Here is a 19,090-nt window from a genome sequence, read left to right on the forward strand (position 1 = left end):
CACAGCCAGATAATTTTGCTCCTCTGAGCCAAGTCTGCTCTAGGTCTCAAGTATGTTCTTTGTTGGTTGGTTTGAGTTTCTTTGGTAAGTTCACAGTACATTTTAATTACTGCATTACTATCACCATAGAGGGAGGAACATCCTTTAGGCAGAGGTAACTGTGGATATCATCGATACATTAAACATATCACTGTAAAAAGTTACTCAACAAGTCCACATCAGGGTATATAAGCAGGCCAGCGAGGTTTTCTCTTTCTTTGTTTTTGAAAAAACACTCACACGCGGTACTGAGAGTTGCCAAAAAAGCCCACAAAGACAGGAGGGCAAATTCTCACAAGTCACAGCAAGGATCTTCCAGGGCTAGTTCTTGCTTTGTTCCCTCCCCAGAGCTGCCTTTACATGGGAATTAAGCTCCAGACAATAATATGGCTTTCTTATTGCCACTAAACAACATTACATTCAGTTGACTTCCCTGGATAAACTTGCAAAGTTTTAAATGCAGTTTGACTGTGTTTTTATGTAGCATTTAGAAGCCACTGCTTGACAGACAACAACCTGCAGCTAGGACAGTCATTACCATTTCACAAGCAAATTCTCTAATCATAAAACATACACCAACTAAAATACTGTTTAAAAATCCAAAAGTAATTATAAGGGGGGCAAGTAAAGGAAACACCTTCCAGCATACGGAGAAGCAGCAACAAGCAAGAGAAGCCCTGAAACAAAGCCTTGAAGCTCGTGGGGGAACACACGAATGCAGAGAGCACACGTGAGGGGCTGCCTTCCTCACCTAAAGATGCAACAAAAATATATAGCTTTGAATGCCTATGCTTTTTCAGTGCCTCTGCCACATTTAACCTCACCCTTTTCACTGCTACTCTGCAGTTATTCTGTAAACACCTTTACAAATCCCCAAGTGTACTGTGGTGGATTCATGATTCCTCATTCCTCCCCCAACCCAGGGCAGCCTATATATCCAAAAGGAAGCTGGAGCTCAGAGTGCGTTGAAGAATAGTGCAGCAAGTAGGTAAGAAGTTAAGCAAATGTTTAAGTATTACTAAGCAGGAACCATGAAGAGTTTACACATCACCTCTCATGTTTACCAACTCCTTCCTCATGTTCTCCATTTATCCGCACTTCACCTTCTCCAGCCACTCCAGTAACTCATCCCTGCCATCTACAAGCCGCTGTTCTGGTTACACAAGACAGACAAAATAGCCTATGCAGTGATGTCTCACAAGATGGTGACTAGAGTAATGAGTCAGAGGCAGCGAAGGAGCAGTCTAAGAGCTTACTGGATGGAAAGACTTAAAGAACAGCTTGTAACCTACGTCTCCACTCTAAACATAAAGACAGTTCAAAAGATTAGTAAACAGAAGTCGTATGCCAGCAACTATAATCAGATTAATTCTTTCCTGCTAACACAGGTTACTTACATTTGAGCAAATAGTTCGCATTGTCATCTCTACAATTTAGGAAGCTAAGAGAGATGCTAAACAAGCATGGAATTAATACCTCATCAACTGAGCAGCTGGCTAATGGCTGTGGTTATTCCAGAAGAATGGGATCATAGGGGACCTACACTTCCCCCCTTTACTGTAATCACATTTCTGTGCATCACATCCCACATTTTGATGTGGGATGGAAGAACAAGGCACACCATTCCTACCAGTTTTCATTAAGCTTCCAGAGAGAGATTTAAACCTCAAATGGTTCAATATTTTTTCTACTCCAAAAGAACAGTATTATCCTCCTTAAAACACTCAAATAGCATCACTGGAGATGCTCGTATCACCTCTTGCTTAGGGAGGAAAAAAAACTCCAAGTAGTTTGTAGTTCCTATAGCCATGACTCTGAAACTGGCTTCCCCATTCTGCTCCCCCTGGCTCCTGGTGACCCAAAGATATCTCCAGAGCAGACTCAGGAGAATTACTATGGATGGATATCCTAATCAGGATTTATACAGGTAGTTTTCCACTCTTCGATCTGTGTATATCTTTGGATTTGAAGATGTGAAGCACTGTAAGCTATAGGACATAAACATCTAAGGAAATTATAATATGGTTCCAGCAGAATCTATAGGTAATAATGATACACCTCTTGCTATATCTTGCCAGCTAATAATCTGGGCTAGGAAAGTCCCAACAGGATAACTGTCAGTGGGGCATACGGCCAAATACCCACGAACACAGAGCAGTGAGCAGCAGCCTGCGTATGCCTTTGTTAGAGCAGACATGGCCTCAACGTCAAATGCAGGGAGCATCCCTGGTCTGAAACAGAAACACAGAAACTTCTTGAATTTTAAGAATATCTTAGTTCAGTCTCTGGTAGTTTGTCTTCCTTACTCTGACAAGCCTTTAGCATCTTTAGTGAACTGACCTGTTTTTACCAGGTTTCACCACGCCATGCTGAACTATAGAATTGTCAGCTCTGCTTTTACGCAGAATTCACTGTGTTTGGTACTAATCTAGGACTGGAGTTTCTCCATGCTATTGTATTTGCCAGTACCACAACCACCCCATTTCCCTAAGCACCACAGAGAACACAGAAATAGCAAACAAGGCACGAAGATCCATATGGACTCAAATGAAACCAAGTCACATTTCACAGCATTAATTTCATTGCAATACATTCAATCGGCAATTTGTGATTATAAACCCTTCTGTTACTGAAATGAACTTACTGAAGCGCAGGCCAAAATGCCGAAGAACCCAACCTTCTGCACCAGGTTCTGGACAGCCAGTTTAGCCCGGGAAGCAAAATCCTGCAAAGAAGAAAATCAAGCATTAATGAGGCAAAACCCAAAATGAACATACTTCAAAATGTATGTGATTTCAATATCCTCCATGCTATGGGATTTCCTAATTAGCATTTGGGAGACTTTTTAAAACAAAAAGGCCAATTTGAAACTCTGGGCTTAGAGGGAAGAGAGAGAAATTCACAATGCTCAGTGTGAAAATCTGACCACCCACATGTATTGAGTTTTGTTGTTCAAAACCCTGCCAGTGGCACCAACTTCGCACTACTATGGAAACAGGTTTTCTAGTATTTATTTCCCTGTATCTTTGAATTGCCAATGCTGCTTATACCTTATTCCTTAAACAAGCAAAGGGAATTAACTTGCTTCAATACCATCTACAATGTTAAAAAGGTTCTTTCTCAAAACACAGAGCCAGAATATAATCATCCCATTATACCCTGAGATCTTTGCTCTCAAACCCAGGATCTTAATCAAAATAGCTAACGCCAGGTACTCTCTATAACAGACTTGTAAAGTTCATTAAATCCATAGAGTTGAATCTAAAATACTTTAAAAGCAACAAAGGTGGCAGACCATATCACATTTGAGCTATTCTTTACAAAACCAGGCTAAGAACACGCTGCCTACTTTTATTTTGTGATCACAACTTTCAAACATATTCACGACAAACTCCAGAGTCTCCAAGTTTACCAAATACACAGTAAACATTTTTAAGAGCAAAAAATAAAGATTCTAACAAGCAGTTTATTTGAATGTGAGAAGTGAATTTACGTGAGAATAAAATTCTTTTGAAGCAAAACTGTCCAAAAAGTTAAAACCAGTGTCAATATTATCTATTCAGGCGTGGCAACAGTAGTTCTAGGAAGCTGAGTATCTTTGGTAATAGCAAACTTTAAAAAGTAATTAATTATTTTTTTAAAAACCTACAAATAAGCAATAAAAAGCTGATTTTCCAGAAGCAATGCAATATTCACTGATTTGCATTTTGTGGAAAACTATCAGATAAATTCCACAAGGAAGTTACTTTAATCAATAATTAATGAAATTCTAAATTCCACACTTCAAGATAACTACAAGATAATCCAGATGAATTAAATTTATGCAATTTTAACTTTGTTACAATTCTATTGAAACCTTCAATACTATATACCAATGCAAGTAAATTACAATTACTTGACAATGTTCTAGCATATTATTTAAATTCTGAATAGTAGAACTGACATAACTTTCTATGCCAGATTCAAAAAAAAAAAAAAATCTGTGATAAGGCCATTTGCTCTCTTTTTACATCCTTTTTTCAAGTAGTAACTTTTCTCCATTACAGTCCTTTAAAAATAGTTAACAAATTCTCAAATAAAAAAACCCCAATTCTTACTGAAATCAGAAGAATTCTATTTATTATACTTTATATTTGAAAAAATAACCCAACTTAAAACAAATACTTCAAGTTAAAGAAAAATGCCAAATAAATGATTTTTCCTACATCTTGCAGTGGGACATTTTTAACCACAGGAGAACATAAAAACCCTTTTAGAATAGTCTATCAGGGGTGAATTTGCTAACTTCCACCAGGAGTAACACCTTGGGACCGTGAATGTCTTATTGCAAAATGGAATAGGTGAAATAGTCACTCTTTGTTGAAAACTGCTTCCCCGTATTTTTTCTACTTGACTTCCAGGATACGTACAGTATGCATGAGTGATGAAAACCTACTCCCAGTGAGGCTGACACCAAGCACTTGAACTTATGTTAGCAGAACCAGGTCTAGAACATGCCTACATGACAAGTAAAGTAAATTTTTTCATGCTTTTCAGTTAAAAGAGTGCATTTTGACACAAATTGTTGTGAAGAACAAAACATGATAATTTACCAGTGAACTAAGTCCAAAAATCTTGCAACATCAAGGGCAGTTCCTTCTCAAACTCAAATTCCCTCATCGTTATTTCCAAGTTAGTATACAAACCGAAACAAGTTAATATATGATCACTGACACGGGTCAGCACTAATACACACGTTCAGTCCCACTGAGGATTTAGGACATGAACTGAAAAGGATGCAAGGCTCTTTTGCAGAGTGTGATCACACAGCTACCAACAAAGGAAATAAAATGCAGCATACTAAGGAGACAACAGGCATCCTAATTCCTTAACCAAATACAAAAGTAGAAATATGTCTTCGAATTTCTCTACAAATTAATTTAAAATGAAAAAGTGTGAGAAAGCATAACAGTAACATTGTCCTTTCAACGACAGATTTTGTTCTTTGAAAAGGTGAACTGAAAAAGTAGTGCCTTATGTAGGAATTTCATAAGATGTCTCTCCCTGTACTCTACAACAAAGCTGAATGTGACCATATTTTCAGTTCCTATTTTGTTCACCATTTCACAATGCTCATGGGGTTAGAACAATATTTTCTCTTTTATAAGCCAATAAAGATTTTTTTCACAGCTCCATAAATCTCATTGTAAAGTATCTTTAAAATAAAACACTACAATCCAATTATTCAAATAGGTCCATGATATATTTCAATGGAAGTTGTTTCTATTCTAATTTTAACATCTTTACCTATTATCTCAGACTGCATTGCTAATACACTGTTGTATTAATTTTCACAAGCTGAAATTGGAAACAAACTCTCTAGCAAGTGACCTATAAATTAATGCTTGCAGCACAGCTGGTTTAATAAAATATATTATTATAATTATATATAGATTGACTGTGTTAACTTAGTGTAAGCACACTGCACCATTTTTCATCAAATTTCTTAAAAATAAACAGCTTCCCTCACCCACATTTCTAGACTGCTGCAAAATTCAAGGCTGCCTTAAAACTAATTCTTTCCCTCCAGCTAAAAACATACGATTTTTGTTATAAAACCAATGATGAAAGTGTTGAAAAAAGTGTAACAAGTTTGTCTCTCAAAAAACAAACAAACAAACAACCCAACGTTGGGGCAATTTTTCTCCTCTTATGAATTCCTAACTTTCTTTTATAAAAGTTATTACTCAGAATTTTTTTTCTTCACTTTTTTTTTATATTCATTGTCTATTACAAAGTACTCCATCGAAAGCAGAGCTATAGTTCTAAAAATTTCAGTCAAGAACAACGAATTTGTCTGCCTTTTTCAAACTTTCTAAACAAGCCAAAAGAGATAAATTAAATTAAGGATTTTTTCCCCCTTTTTTCTATGATCTAATGTAATCATAGCTACGAATAATTTGCATGGTAATATACACATCAGGGTTGCAACAAAACTATATATTGCAGTCTCAACATTTACTTTAATGAAAACAAGTTCAGAAATACTTCTGTTTGGTTGCTTCCTTAAATTTTGTTTGTCAAATCTTTGCGACATCTGCAATAATAAAAAAACCTTAAAAGTTTCATTTCTCAGAGAATACAATCATCAGTTTCACAACTTTTACCTATTTCACAATACAATTTTTCTGTTATAAAGCCTGCACAGGGAACAATCTTTTCTCTACTTTTTTAAGCATTTGAAATAAAAGTAAAACAACTTTCACAACTTACTGCTTTAAAACAAAACAAAATAGACATAAAAGTTCAGCTACTTACAGGCAAAACATTTTCCCCCAAAATTAAAGTATCTAGACTGGACTCGACTCTCAGCTAATATGATTCATTCTCTATAACATTTCAGGATACTTTAGCTCACTATGTCCCTTTCAAAGATGATTTGTTTTTTTGGTTTGGAAATAGATTTCCTGTGACTGCTACAATACAGGCAAAGGAAGGTTAAATGATTAAACATTACTTCATTGGGTTAATCATCAGATCGCAAGAATTGGAATGGAAATAAGAGGCATAAAAAGGTCAGTGCTGAAATACTGATTCACAAGTCTCAGCTGGCGGCTTGAAGAAGTTTGCTTCATATCTGCCTTCAGTAAAATGGCACATTTTATGGATACCAGCATTTCTACATGTTGCAAAAGCAAAAAACCCTCCCAAACCTCCAAACCTAAAGGGATAGTAAAGAGAAATTACATGTTTTGCTGCTAAGTAAGATTTACCACAATGTTCCTCCTTTAAATATGCATTATGGTACAGCTTTGAGTATAACTTAACATGGACCATTTATCCCTCTAAAAAAGCCCTCCTTCTTGACAGAGTGAACGGACAACCTTGTCTTAACTGCAAGGCTTCGTCCCATCCCTCTGTTCTATTTTGCTTCCATTTATTCAAATCTCTATTTCTTCTTTCTCCCTTCATTGTAAAGTAAGTTGCACAAGCTCTTGTGTATTTGAGCAAAGAACATTTCACTAGATTTAGTTTACAAGCTCAAGAAAAAAAAAATTAAAAAAATTTTTACTCTTTTCCTTCTATAACACTGATTTATTATCAGAAAACAGAATGGTCACAATTTATTGTTCACATTGAAATTGTAAAGCCTTTTTTTCCTTAATCTCTAAGAACAGAGATTGCTGATGGATCCATAGCAAGTAACTAGTTGATGGTTACCAAGGACCTCTGAATAATCAGCACTGGATTGAATCCCATAGTCCTTACAGAAACAACTCATAAGAATTCGGCAGAAGCTATTTTCTTGAAAGACTGCACAGATGGGCCTATAACGGTCACGTAATATAACAGTTTATTTTCTAACATGAAGTTGCAATCAGTTTTCAGGGGCATCAAGAAAGCTCCCTACCGCAAACCAACTCTTCCTTGCATGCAGCGGTGATGACAGTTGTCAATCTCTGAAAGATACGACACCAAGCTCGAATGATTTGAGGCCCAGAAAAACCTTTCTTCTATCACAATTTTTTTCTGCTGTAAATACGTCAAGCACTTTACAAATGTATTGGTAATACTGGTGTATTGGTAGATATAGCACAAAGAAGGCGGCCAGTAAAGAAGGGAAGGAGTGTATGAGACTAAATTCCATCAGAAGTTCATAGTGCACATATATTCTCTCCTAGCAAGAGCAGACAGTGACTTAACGCAGGATCAGAGGGAAGTCAGTGATGCGATTATTAATGCAATCGCTCAAGCAGGATATTAATTACCTAGCAGATGGTAGCCTTAAGAAGTTCAAAATATATTTCTGGAAGGCTTGGGAGGGGTTATGCAGGATTTGTTACTCTAATAAAACACATAATTGTGAACGAACATTAAAAAAAAATTCAAAGACATAAACAGAGAGCTGAAGTGAATGTGTGGCACCTTGGTGGAATGGGTCCTCTACAAACAAGGAGAATACTAAACTTGCTGCAGAGATAGGAGCAAGATTTATATTATGGTTATAACGTTTACTTACTAGAAACAAAGTTTAATTATCCAAATAATAATCTGAAGAGGAGAACATTTTTTTCCAAAGATTGAAGACAATGCATGAAGCTACTGTCTCAGATTATTAAAATTATAAATTCCTTAACATTTAAAAAGCTGCCTACAAAGACAGTGCTCCTTTTTATGTAAAAATCTGAGTTATGTTAAAAATGAGCTGCACAATATTTTGTTTCTTCTGGCTTTCTATTACAACACAATGGAATCAAACACAACTTATGGGAGAATGACCATTTGTGGTTAGGCAATGAATTCTAGAATTTCAGAGGACTGGGAAGAATTATTAACTCATTGAAATAACATATTAACTGCAGAAGAGCAGTTTTAAAGAAGTCGGAGAGCTACCTACAGGCTGAGAGGTTACAACATACATCCATGCTAAGAAAGCAGTAGATCAGCAATGACGTGTAATGATCAACACAGGAACCTGGAGTTAAGGAGAACAGAGATCAAGATACAGTTGACAGTCATTGCCTATCACTGCAAATAGTTCATTACTCAGTGACCAAAGAAACCATTTCATACCTCTCCTGCAAGACATCAAAGGTAACAGATCTCATGAGTAAGGTTCCAGTAAGTTGCAAACAGGGATATTTTGATAGTGGTTCATGGCGGTACCGATCTCCCACTCCATCAGCTGCAGTGACTCTCAACATCTAAACGTATATGGAAAGGGCTATGGCCCTGGATCTCTGTTCTAGCTTTCTCAAAAATAATTCCAGCTTGATGCAAATAAGGGGCAAGCTAAAAGGGGATATTTCCATCTTGATGCCTGGAGAGAAGAGGGTGTAAGAGGTAAGGTTTAAACTTACTTATCACTTGAAACTCTGGGAAAGAAAGGCTCTCTCTTGGAAACTGGGCTGTCAAAAGACAAAGTTAAAAAAGGTTTTCAAGGATTACTGAAAGCAGCTAAGGGAAGGTGGCAGATCTAAGCAAGCACTGGAGTTTGATAAAAGAAAGGTATTTACACACGATAGGCATAGGACAGACATTCCAGATTAAGAGGACTGACTCAAATTCAAAGCTTGAGAAGGAAATAAATTTCACTTCACGAGAAGTCTGGGTTCTCTGAGACATTAAATTCTGGAAAAGGAATAAGGTAATCATATAGGAAAGTGACAAGAGAAAATATGTCCATACTGAAAATGAAAACAGTTTTAGAAAGTACCATATGAAGAAGACTGAGTGGCAATAAAACAGCGCCCTTGACTTTACAGGCTTTACCAAAGAACTGTGGAAAGACAAGAGAGCAGCACCTACAAAACCTTATTAAATAGACTACGTCAGAGATTTGAGAGCTTAAAGCTAGTAAGATTTCAAACCATTATTCAGAGTATTTGTAGGCAAGGATGAGCATACAGTAGGTACTACATACAAATCCCAAGTCAACAAGAAATCAAATATACAGGTGAATTCTTCTACTAGCCTTTCCTAGGACAAGAATACTGAATACAGATTGTTGAGGGAAATGCACAGATTTATTTCCACATCTGTTTGTGTTCAAATTCTTGAGGTTGGTTGCATGTTAAGGGGTGATGCGGCAATCCACAAAGATAATCAGAAAGATGCTCATCTTTGGGACTTTGTAAACTCAGACATATGAGTAACTACAATTAGTTCTTGTGCCAGAAAAATTGAATTTTTTCCATAGAAAATCCAGTTAAACCTATTGCCCTCATAATCAGATTTTAAAACTGCTGTTAGAAAAGGAAGACGTAAGAAGCCACAGATAGAGCTGCGTGCAGAGCTGAACCTTTGCAAGTCGTACGGGAGCTGAGCGTAACAGCGTGAAGTGTTCATTCCAACAGCAAGCTTTGCTTTCCCTGGTCATTTCGTTTTAACCTGTCTCGGAGAAAAGTGTGAAACTTCCGAGTAATGGATCCATTATATGGTAAATAAGACCTCCCATTAACGTGAGTAGGAAGGACATCAACCAGCTCTGGATCAGACAGACTATTAGCATTAGGAACTTCTAGATATTTTCTTCATTTCATTAACCTACTGTACTATGGTAAGAACATTTTATTTCACTCACTCCTCCCTCTCCCCTAGATCTTGGGAATGCTTCTTCATAATAAACTCCATCTCAAGAGCTTTAGTTTCAAGATTTTAGACTGTTACAATCCAACATCATGCTCAACTTTGGATGTGATATACCAAAATGAACACATATTATAGAGCTCAACGAGTTAGTAGGCACTCTCAAACTTAATGCCAGCATTTTCTACAACTAGAACTGAAGCTCTCAGACTTCTACATAAAAAGTCCTTTTGCTTCACACTGTAAGAATAAAGAAATTTTGTAAAGTATAAGACACAATTAAAGGAAACAGTCTGAAGGAAGAGGAAGGACCGTGTTCTTTCAGTCTTACCAGATCTGTCCTATAGAGCAGTAGCCCTTTTAACCACATCCCCTGCCACCTCTACTCCTCAATTCAGGTCTATGCAGTAGCATGAAGCAACATGTCCCCTCTGACACTTTGCAATTTTATAGTGGTGCACAAAAGCATGAAATAAAATTTATTATTTCTTTGCTTGCTAAAGAACTACTTTCTATTCACATCTTGTAGGAGATCTGGCACTGAGCAAATCCCGCAATCTATTTCATGGAAGATTTGTCAGTTTGGCATGTCAGGGAAGCAGCAGGGCCGTTAGGACAGTCCAGTGTTGGAAGAGATTACCCAAAGAGGTTGTGCGGTCTCCAGTCTTGGAGGGTTTCAAGACCAGACTTGACAATGCCCTGAAGAACCTGAGCTGATCTCATAGATGACACTGCTCTGAGCAAAAATTTGGACTAGAAACTGCTTCAGGTCCCTTTCAAGATGAATTTTTCTGCAATTCCGTAACGAGATACTGGCAGCCACCTACAGAGAGAAGAACGAAGTAAAAGAACATCCTGTCGCAGCCATTGACCTCTGCAGCCTTTGCTTCTACAGTTGAAAGCATACGCTGGCATTGCCTCCACCAACGTGCTGGCTGCCTAAAATACCATTGCAGCTGCACAGTGAGTGCTCATTTATCTCAAACCTACAATTGCAATTAGTTATTGTGGCCACAGGTCTGCCGATCTAGTTATAGTGGTGTGACAAGCAATTCCAGGATGCCGTCAAATTTTTTCATCCATTACGAATTATCAAGTCCTATTTCTGGGGGGTTTAAGATCCAGACATTGTAAGGAAGGGCTCACAATTGCTGGAATGAAGCAAGTTATTGCTTTGGTTTAGCCACCATCATCAAGAAAGGAAGCAATTTTTGATAACCAGACAAATAGATTGACCTTTTCAATCCCTGACAAGCAGAGCCAAAGTCACCAGCACTGAAAAAAATACACTGTTCCTCCACAGAAAACTTATTTCTAAGTTAAGGAAGAAAACCCATGCCCAGAAAAACCACGTGTAGAATAAAAGTGAACAATTTCTTACACAGCTGACAAATCCTTTTGCACACACAAGTCTTCCTCCTCAGCCTAGCCAGCAGATGTGCAATGCTAAGCATACCTCTCACTTGTTCTCCCCGGGAAGTAGCAGAAGTTCCCAGACAGCTGAGAGAAGTGGTCTGCATACCAGACTCCTGTACAACACAGATATTTAAACAGCGTCTGGAGCAGGGGGAAAAAAGTAGCCATTTTCTTGATTATGATACCATAATTAATTTCTATCAGTTATTGAAGGCTCTCCCTGAACAAATATTTTTGAAGCAGCTTATTTGACCCAAACTTTTGATCATTTATTGGTCTTTCTCAGAATACTGGGGGGTGAAATATCAAATATTTAGGACCAAATCGTTCCCTTAGAAACTTGTGTTGAGCATCCCTGATGCACACAGAACAGAGCATGCAAATTCAATAGCAGAGTTCAACTAACTGCTTCTCCACAACTACAGCGCAAATGCAGCTTGCAAGATTTCCAGTAAACTTGGTGACATTCTTTCTGAAAAGGTTCATTTCTGTTGTAAAATGAGAGATTTGTTGCTGAAAAAATTCCTCTCAGCTAAAATCCTAATATTGGGTGAAAATATTGCAAAGTAATCCAGATTTCTTCAGTGGCTTGATAATTTCTGATTTATGTACTTACACACTAAACATTAAAACGATAGAGGGCTGCCTAAACGAGTTTTAGGGAACAGACCTTATCACAAAGAGCTGTTCAAAGAAGAATGTGAAAAAGTCATCTCTAGATTACCATTCGCAAACGTAAGGTAACGCTCATTGCTGTTTTTTCCTTATCTGTAAGCAGGTGTGCAAATGAATAGAACAATGCAGGCACAAGACTGCCCTATTCTCTTGCCAGTGTCCAAAGAAATCCAGCAAGGAGGTGGCTTACACATTTGTTACTCATAGCTCCCATTGTCTCCCCTCTGCCTATATTAACTCTTTACTACCTCTTTTCTCAGGAAGTCCTCTATAACGAGTTCCCTTATTTAAAGCTTTCATTGACTCATTCCAAAGCTTATTTCAACTCACTAATTTTGGAAAACAATTTAAAACTAAGCTGATACTTAGTCTATTCACTGCTTATCATATTGTCTGTGAAAAAAATCACCACACTTAACTGTTAGTTCACTATCAAGTTGCCATCTCACTCTCAAGCTATAGCATTCACAGGAAGTTTCTAAAGTGAAGCTTCAAGGTTTGATTAGTTTTGAATTTCCATTTAATTATGGGCCAAGATAAAAGAGGTAAGATTCCTCCCCTACGTATATTAACAAATGCAGGCATCAAACTTCAGGAATGCAGTGTGTGAAGACAAGCCTCCTGGTGGCCACCCATCAGGCAGCCCAGACCAAACACCAGCAATCTCCTTCTTGTACGGCACAATTAATAAAGAGAGGAAGCTGATGAGGAAAGGGGGTGACTGGAAGACTGAGCAAGAGGAATTATGAACGGAATCTGATACTGGGTTTAAACAAGTTATTTCTGGGAAAGCAAAAAAAAAAGAAGTCAAGGTTTTCCAGTTATTGTATGTGTCTCTACCACTTCCATTTTTATGATAACTGCTTTATAAAAACCTGCTTGTGGTCTGCTTTAACTTCTTTTTTCTTGTACCGAATACCCTTAAAACTTTTTTATGAAACAAGTCAGCAGCCAGGGAATCCTTTTCAAGCAGAAACTTATCAGATACTAGCTGCCAGTTTAATCATGGGAGAGATCCATTTTTAATTTGGCCATCTTCTTTTACACTGCTAATTAAGTAACATTTTGCTTATTAGTTGAACCTAATCATTCCATTTGAATTAAGTCACAGTGTCTTGTCAGAACACAGTGCTGGGTTCTCCCAGTAACCATGGCTGGGTGTGGTAGTGTACTTTGTTCTGCTTCTGCAAAGAGAAACCCCACATGAAGATGTGGAAAAGCAATCCAGCTCAAGGCACCAGACCTTTCAGAAATGCTGGAAAGATGGGTTTAACATGTGTCCAACTGTCACTATCGCAAAAGTTCATCAGTTTAACTCCTTGCAGACAAGAAGCCGACTCTCCGAGCAGGAAGTTCTTCGGTGGAACTCCTGACGCAATGCAAACCGAAGCAGTTGCAGCTTAGTTTAATACAAACCCTCTTGAGTCCACGTTGACAAATTCTTTAACAAGCCCTGTGGTTACAGGGAAGCTGGTTTCAGTCTGAGTCACTCCTGTTCAAACAGTTTACTGGAAATGGAGGGGAGGGGGAATTTTCAGAGAAGTCATGTGATGGCCAGACAAACCACAACCAGTAAAGGTTCAGTGGAGTCAAAAACAGGTCCCAGCAACAACTGACAGTCAGTGTGCAGATGGCACTCAATCATTTACGAACCAGTCCTGCTGCATCTCAGCATTTCTATGGATTTAACCCTTTTTCAAGTTTGTATTCTTTCAGAGGCAGGACACAGTTTGGAAAGTAAACAAACAGCAGTGGCTGATAGTAACATAGGCAACTCGAAAATATTTTTACATGGAAATTTGGCTGCAGCCACGCTGCACAGAAGCAAAGCCCGATGTGTAAATCATTAGTTCTTAAAAATATGCCACTTAATGAATCCAAACACTCACAGTCACTAAGGATTAGATACACAGCAAAGACATGAGTACTTTCTCCTCTTAGCAAGGAGCACCATGATACAGCAAGGGCCCACGCATTACGCATTATCACTAAGTACCTTGAGGGAAGCTGGCATTAAAAGCTTCATTTTCACCAGAAACCTCCGTCAGCTTTAAGTGTTTCAGTATGATAGAGAAAAGATGAGAATACTTAACAATCAGCAACTATTAAACTGGCAAAAGAGAGTCCCTGCACACGTGTGTGTAGACATGAAACTGTACAAAAGTATGCTTGCACTGTATTATTACCAATGTGCTGCCCCAGCACTAAGTAGTAGATTCACTTCCCCTAATTGAGAGGTTGGTTTGAATGGCTGCACTGGAGATACTCCCCGTGGCTGTAAAGGGGAGCTCCGATAAAAAACTCCTTTGCTCTGGAATTTGACTGGAAGAGAGTTAACAGCAACTGAGATACCATTTCAAACCCTCGTAATTTTTCAATACTGCCTTAAGTATTAACAAATCGGACTGAGTTGCTCTGTTCCTATAGCACGCTGGGCTCTGCATTGTGTGGAGCTCTGAGAAAAAAGAGCCCTGCTTGTAAACCACAGTCCTTCTCCAGGGCAAAGCCGCTCGGTTTTAACAAGAGCAGCCACGAGGCAAGAGCAGCTCTGACTCTCCCTTTATGTAACTGGGACGCACTCACTGGCGAGCACACACAGGGACGCACAGAAAGGAGAAGTGAGTGTTCCTTTAAAATGAGGGGCTTTTTCTGAAGTATGCTAATAGAAAGTACAAGGCAGACTTACACATCGTCTGCAGGCTAATGAGTTTTCTCAAAACCTAGCTCAAGCAGACAGGTCACTTAGATCTGAGATTTATGACAGAAAATCCATCAACAGACTCTTTAAAGTAAATAGTATTTTACTTTGTGTAACTTTGAACGGGGCACTAAACCTTTACGCTGTTTAATCCTTTTAGGTTCCTTTTTTCGTTGTTTTTTGAAGTGCCAAGCTAGCAAGCACATTCTCCGTCACAGATCCTTCAGGCTGGATTCATGGTCTATTCTCACCATAGAAGATCCTCATCTGTTTCTCAAAATTACCATTGTTTTTGAGAAATAGCAGCAACAAGCTTTCTAAACAAAACACGGGCAGGCAAAAACGTCAAGCCATTTGGCTTTGCCTTGTAGGCATATAGCAGCTCAGCAGAAGTAGAGGGGGAAGCTATTCTTCAAAATCTAACACACCCATTTTCATGCCTTTCAAAAAGGCAGGATGAAGCGAGACCTTTATACTGAAAGAAGGCTCCTGTCATTTGACGTCAAACGTTTGTAGTAGTCTCCACGGCATAAGACACTTGTCACATCCCCTGTGTTTTCTTAAGCATAAGGCTTCAACTTGGGAGAGTGGGAGAAGCTGATGTAGGTAATAAAAATTGTTATTGAGCAATTTAAAAATAGACATCATAACTGCTCATGAATAGCAATTACAGAACCAATAGCGATAAGCTATGCTGAAGATCGGGATTTACTCAAGGTCATAGGAAAAGGCAGGCCTGTCTCCCACAGACATCTAGCAAAAACATGATTGAAGCCAAAAGCGAAAAGGAAGTCATATTAGCAAATGGAAAAAACTGAACTGTCAGTTTTATGAGCGCAATACAATTTAATCGGATTGTCAAAGCCTCATGTTAAAAGAGTTTTATAGAAACCAAACCACAAGTGGAGTTTAAAAAGATTTTTTTTTCCTGGCCATCCATCCACAAAACAACATGCTTCAATCCAAATTCAATTGGCAAGAAAATAAAATCAAAAGTACTGGTAAATAACACCATCATTTTTCTTAATTAATTACACAACACCATTCGTTTACCAAGGGCAGTCAATACAGCTAGCTATATTTTGGCCTCTCCTGACAAAATGCTCTCTAGCAAAAGTTTTCTTCCCAAGAATCTTACTGTGCGTTCTGGAAACCAACTCTGGCTGCTCCCACAACTGTACACGCATATAATTTGCTGGGAGAGTTTCAGTAAACACAGATAGCATTTCAGCTCTCGAGTCATGTATTCGACTGGTTTAGTTTGGTTTTTTTTTTTACCACGACTTGATTTTTATAGTTAGGGATTACTTTGCAAAGCAAAGACTGATGATATGGTAAAGAACAAAGCAGATTCCCTCCACCCCCCCACCCTCCCCGCATCTTTAAAGAAATAGAAGAATTTACTATTTACAATAGCAGAAAACCCCTTTGGAACTTTCTAGTAGGGGGAGGCTCTCAGGAAACACAGGGTTTACTGTTAGAATTACTAGATTGCACTCAGTATTTCCAGACAAACCACTTTCTTTCATGGAAAAGCTACATCCATTTTTTGAAGAGAAAAAAAAGTATATATTTATATCAAGAAAATACCCTGGCAGAACAGTTTAAAGACAGCACTGCATGGTAAATAGCATCTGCTGGTTTTTTAATAGCAGTCTCATGACCCGTTTCAACTTAGTGGCAGACAAAACAGGATCAGAAGGAAAAATACAGAAGAGAAATTCAGTGGGAAGTAGTTTGAGGAAAAAATGTTTAATTTCTTCTCAAACACTATCAATAACTTGTGAACAGGATGCAAACTCCTGACCTGAATGAAAAATTATCTACAATAAAATCGGACTGATGTACAGCAGCAGTTGCTAACTATGCTGTAACACAAGCAGTATTTAATCCATCAAGCAAATAAATGACAAGAGCAACAGAAAGGGATTCAGAGCAGTTTGGTTGCATTTTCACATCAGGAAAAATATGCTTCCTCAGGCTGATGAACGGGTCATGCACTGGCCCCTGAGGGTGTTAGTGGCAAGGCAGGCAAATGTCATCTGAGGGGGATGAGCTGACTGAAAATCATCTCCTGGCCCAGCTATAACAACCATGATTATGGAATAGCACCTCTTTTATCACTTTTATCACTTTCTCCCTACCTTTATTGTGCTGTTCTTGGAAGTCTAAATAAATGTATTTGTAGCAAATACTTTGGCTGCACTATTATATGTGCTTCAACAAGCTGCATTCTTGTCCTCCCATCACCAGAGGTATCTCTACCCAGTGGAAGATCTTTTTCCATCCCTGGGAATTCCCTTGTGAACTCACACCAACTGATTTTTGGCCCATTCCCGTTTCATTGGAATGGTTATTTACTCCATCTAGTTGTTCTGTGTTTTATTAATTCTGTTGTTTTGCACTGTTCTTACTTGTGCAGCCTCTGCATGTTCCAGCATCTCCTCAAATTCCTGGTACTCTTCATCATCAGGTTCAGCACCAGAGAGTCGGGCCGCCCTCGCCATAAAATATGGAGGCAGCTCTCCAATGGCTGTGCCAGCACCCTGGGAAAAGAATAATTCTGACTTATTTTCACGTTTATTCTTAAATAGGAAACATGTGATATGCATAGTCCCGTGGACATTTCAAATGATTAGAACTGATGAGACCAGCTGTTTTAAGAAGTTCGCTTTTATCTACCAGGTCAAATTTCTTCCGGTTTCAAACATAATGCTGTTCCTTTGAAACCTCACTTTCCCCCTTTCCTTGCTTAGCAAAACGCAGCTTCTCTCAGCACAGACTATCGTGCTGCAAGTCAGTGGCTCCCAAATTGTGGTCTGCAAGGTCAAAACGACACGATCTGTGCATCTCTGGGGCCCTGCAGAGTGGCACGTTGCCCAGCTCCGGCAGAGCTCCGCAGCCGGTGGCCAGCTGCGCCTGGTGCGGTGGGGAGGCTGAAGCTTGTCTCTGCGCCGCAGCCGGAGAGCCGGCCAGGCCGGGGGCCCTGCCATCTGACACGATCCCTGACTCAGCACAGCGCTGCCATCTCACCCCGCCGCATGATGCCAGACACATTTGCCGGCATGTGACAGCCCTTGCTCCTGAGCGGCCTTCAAAATAATCTGGGAGCTCCTCCCCGGTGCCGTCATGTAGTTTACTTGTTCAGTCATGAGACCTTGTGCAAGTGTTTATTAGAAAACAGGCTCGAGTTTTACTACAGCAAGGAAAATAAGGTTAAGCAAAGCTTGATCTCGAGTTTTCTCTCTCCTTTAGATGGAATAAAGAAAGCCAAGAGAACCCGAGATAAAAGCATGGTTGCTTTCTCACCACAGGAAAATTATATTTGTTTTCTCAGGACATCAAATGACTCATTTCAGTCTTGTGGGTAAATGCAACTTTAGTTTAACCAAGGGAAAAAAGAAAAGAAAAGAGAGACAGCTAAGATTGAACATATGGATAAACAGAGGCTAATGAAACAGGAACCTGGACTAAACTCAGAACAGTTTAAATATAGGACAGGTAACAGCACAATAGTGGGGCACCGCACTGGAAAAGTGCTAAAACTTAGCTACATGCAGATGGCTTTTCTCCCTTAGGGTCAGTAGTGAGTAACAAATGCTTTTCTATTCCTTTGAAGCAATGTGAAAGCTTTTCAATTTCCTTTGTTCCTGATCTATATGCAGCTGCAAGCGAGAGAGAATTCCAGCTGCAGTGGATATTCCAAATCAACAGGTTGTGGTTTTAAATACAGCCACTCTCTGCAGTTACCCAAACTGTTAAATTCTCAGTTTAAGCATATACAGCGCACAGCCTCATATGTTTATGCTGTTGTTTTCCACAGAAGAAAAATTTAAACGAGTGCAACAAGCTGAACTTCATTAATCTGCCTATTTCTGGCGCAAGGGAAGATAAGCCTGAAAACAGTAGCAACAACGTTTCAGAAAAATTAAGTTGAGGTTATGTTCTCAGGGTGATGCAAGAACAAAAAGTCACATTGCTTCTCCAGGCTCTGCCAATTTGCTTTGGCTTCATTTTGTTAACCGAGGAAGAGGTTTGCATGCGTGTACTGGACATGAACTTTCTTTAAATTGGATAAGTCACATGCTCATTATTACAAAACATTTCAGAAGTGCAACAAAAATCATATGATTTCATGTCTGTGGAGATAGGTTCCTTAAGTGCATTAAAAAAAGAAGCAATTAAGGCATCCAA

General features: G+C 38.8%; 1 protein-coding gene across 5 annotated transcripts in view; it reads right to left on the reverse strand.

Annotated features, from left to right (window-relative positions):
• VMP1 (vacuole membrane protein 1) overlaps positions 1 to 19,090 on the reverse strand; it is a 70,962-nt gene that overhangs the window by 19,412 nt on the left and 32,460 nt on the right. For all 5 annotated transcript variants that reach the window (XM_075168462.1, XM_075168459.1, XM_075168463.1 and 2 more), the window contains 2 exons: positions 17,311 to 17,442; positions 2,684 to 2,764 (listed from right to left, as the gene is read on the reverse strand). In XM_075168462.1, coding sequence (XP_075024563.1) covers positions 2,684 to 2,764; positions 17,311 to 17,442 — 213 coding nt within the window. The remainder of the gene's footprint in view (positions 1 to 2,683; positions 2,765 to 17,310; positions 17,443 to 19,090) is intronic.

This window comes from Calonectris borealis, chromosome 19 (genome assembly GCF_964195595.1).
Source record: "Calonectris borealis chromosome 19, bCalBor7.hap1.2, whole genome shotgun sequence".
In the NCBI taxonomy this organism is placed as follows: domain Eukaryota; kingdom Metazoa; phylum Chordata; class Aves; order Procellariiformes; family Procellariidae; genus Calonectris; species Calonectris borealis.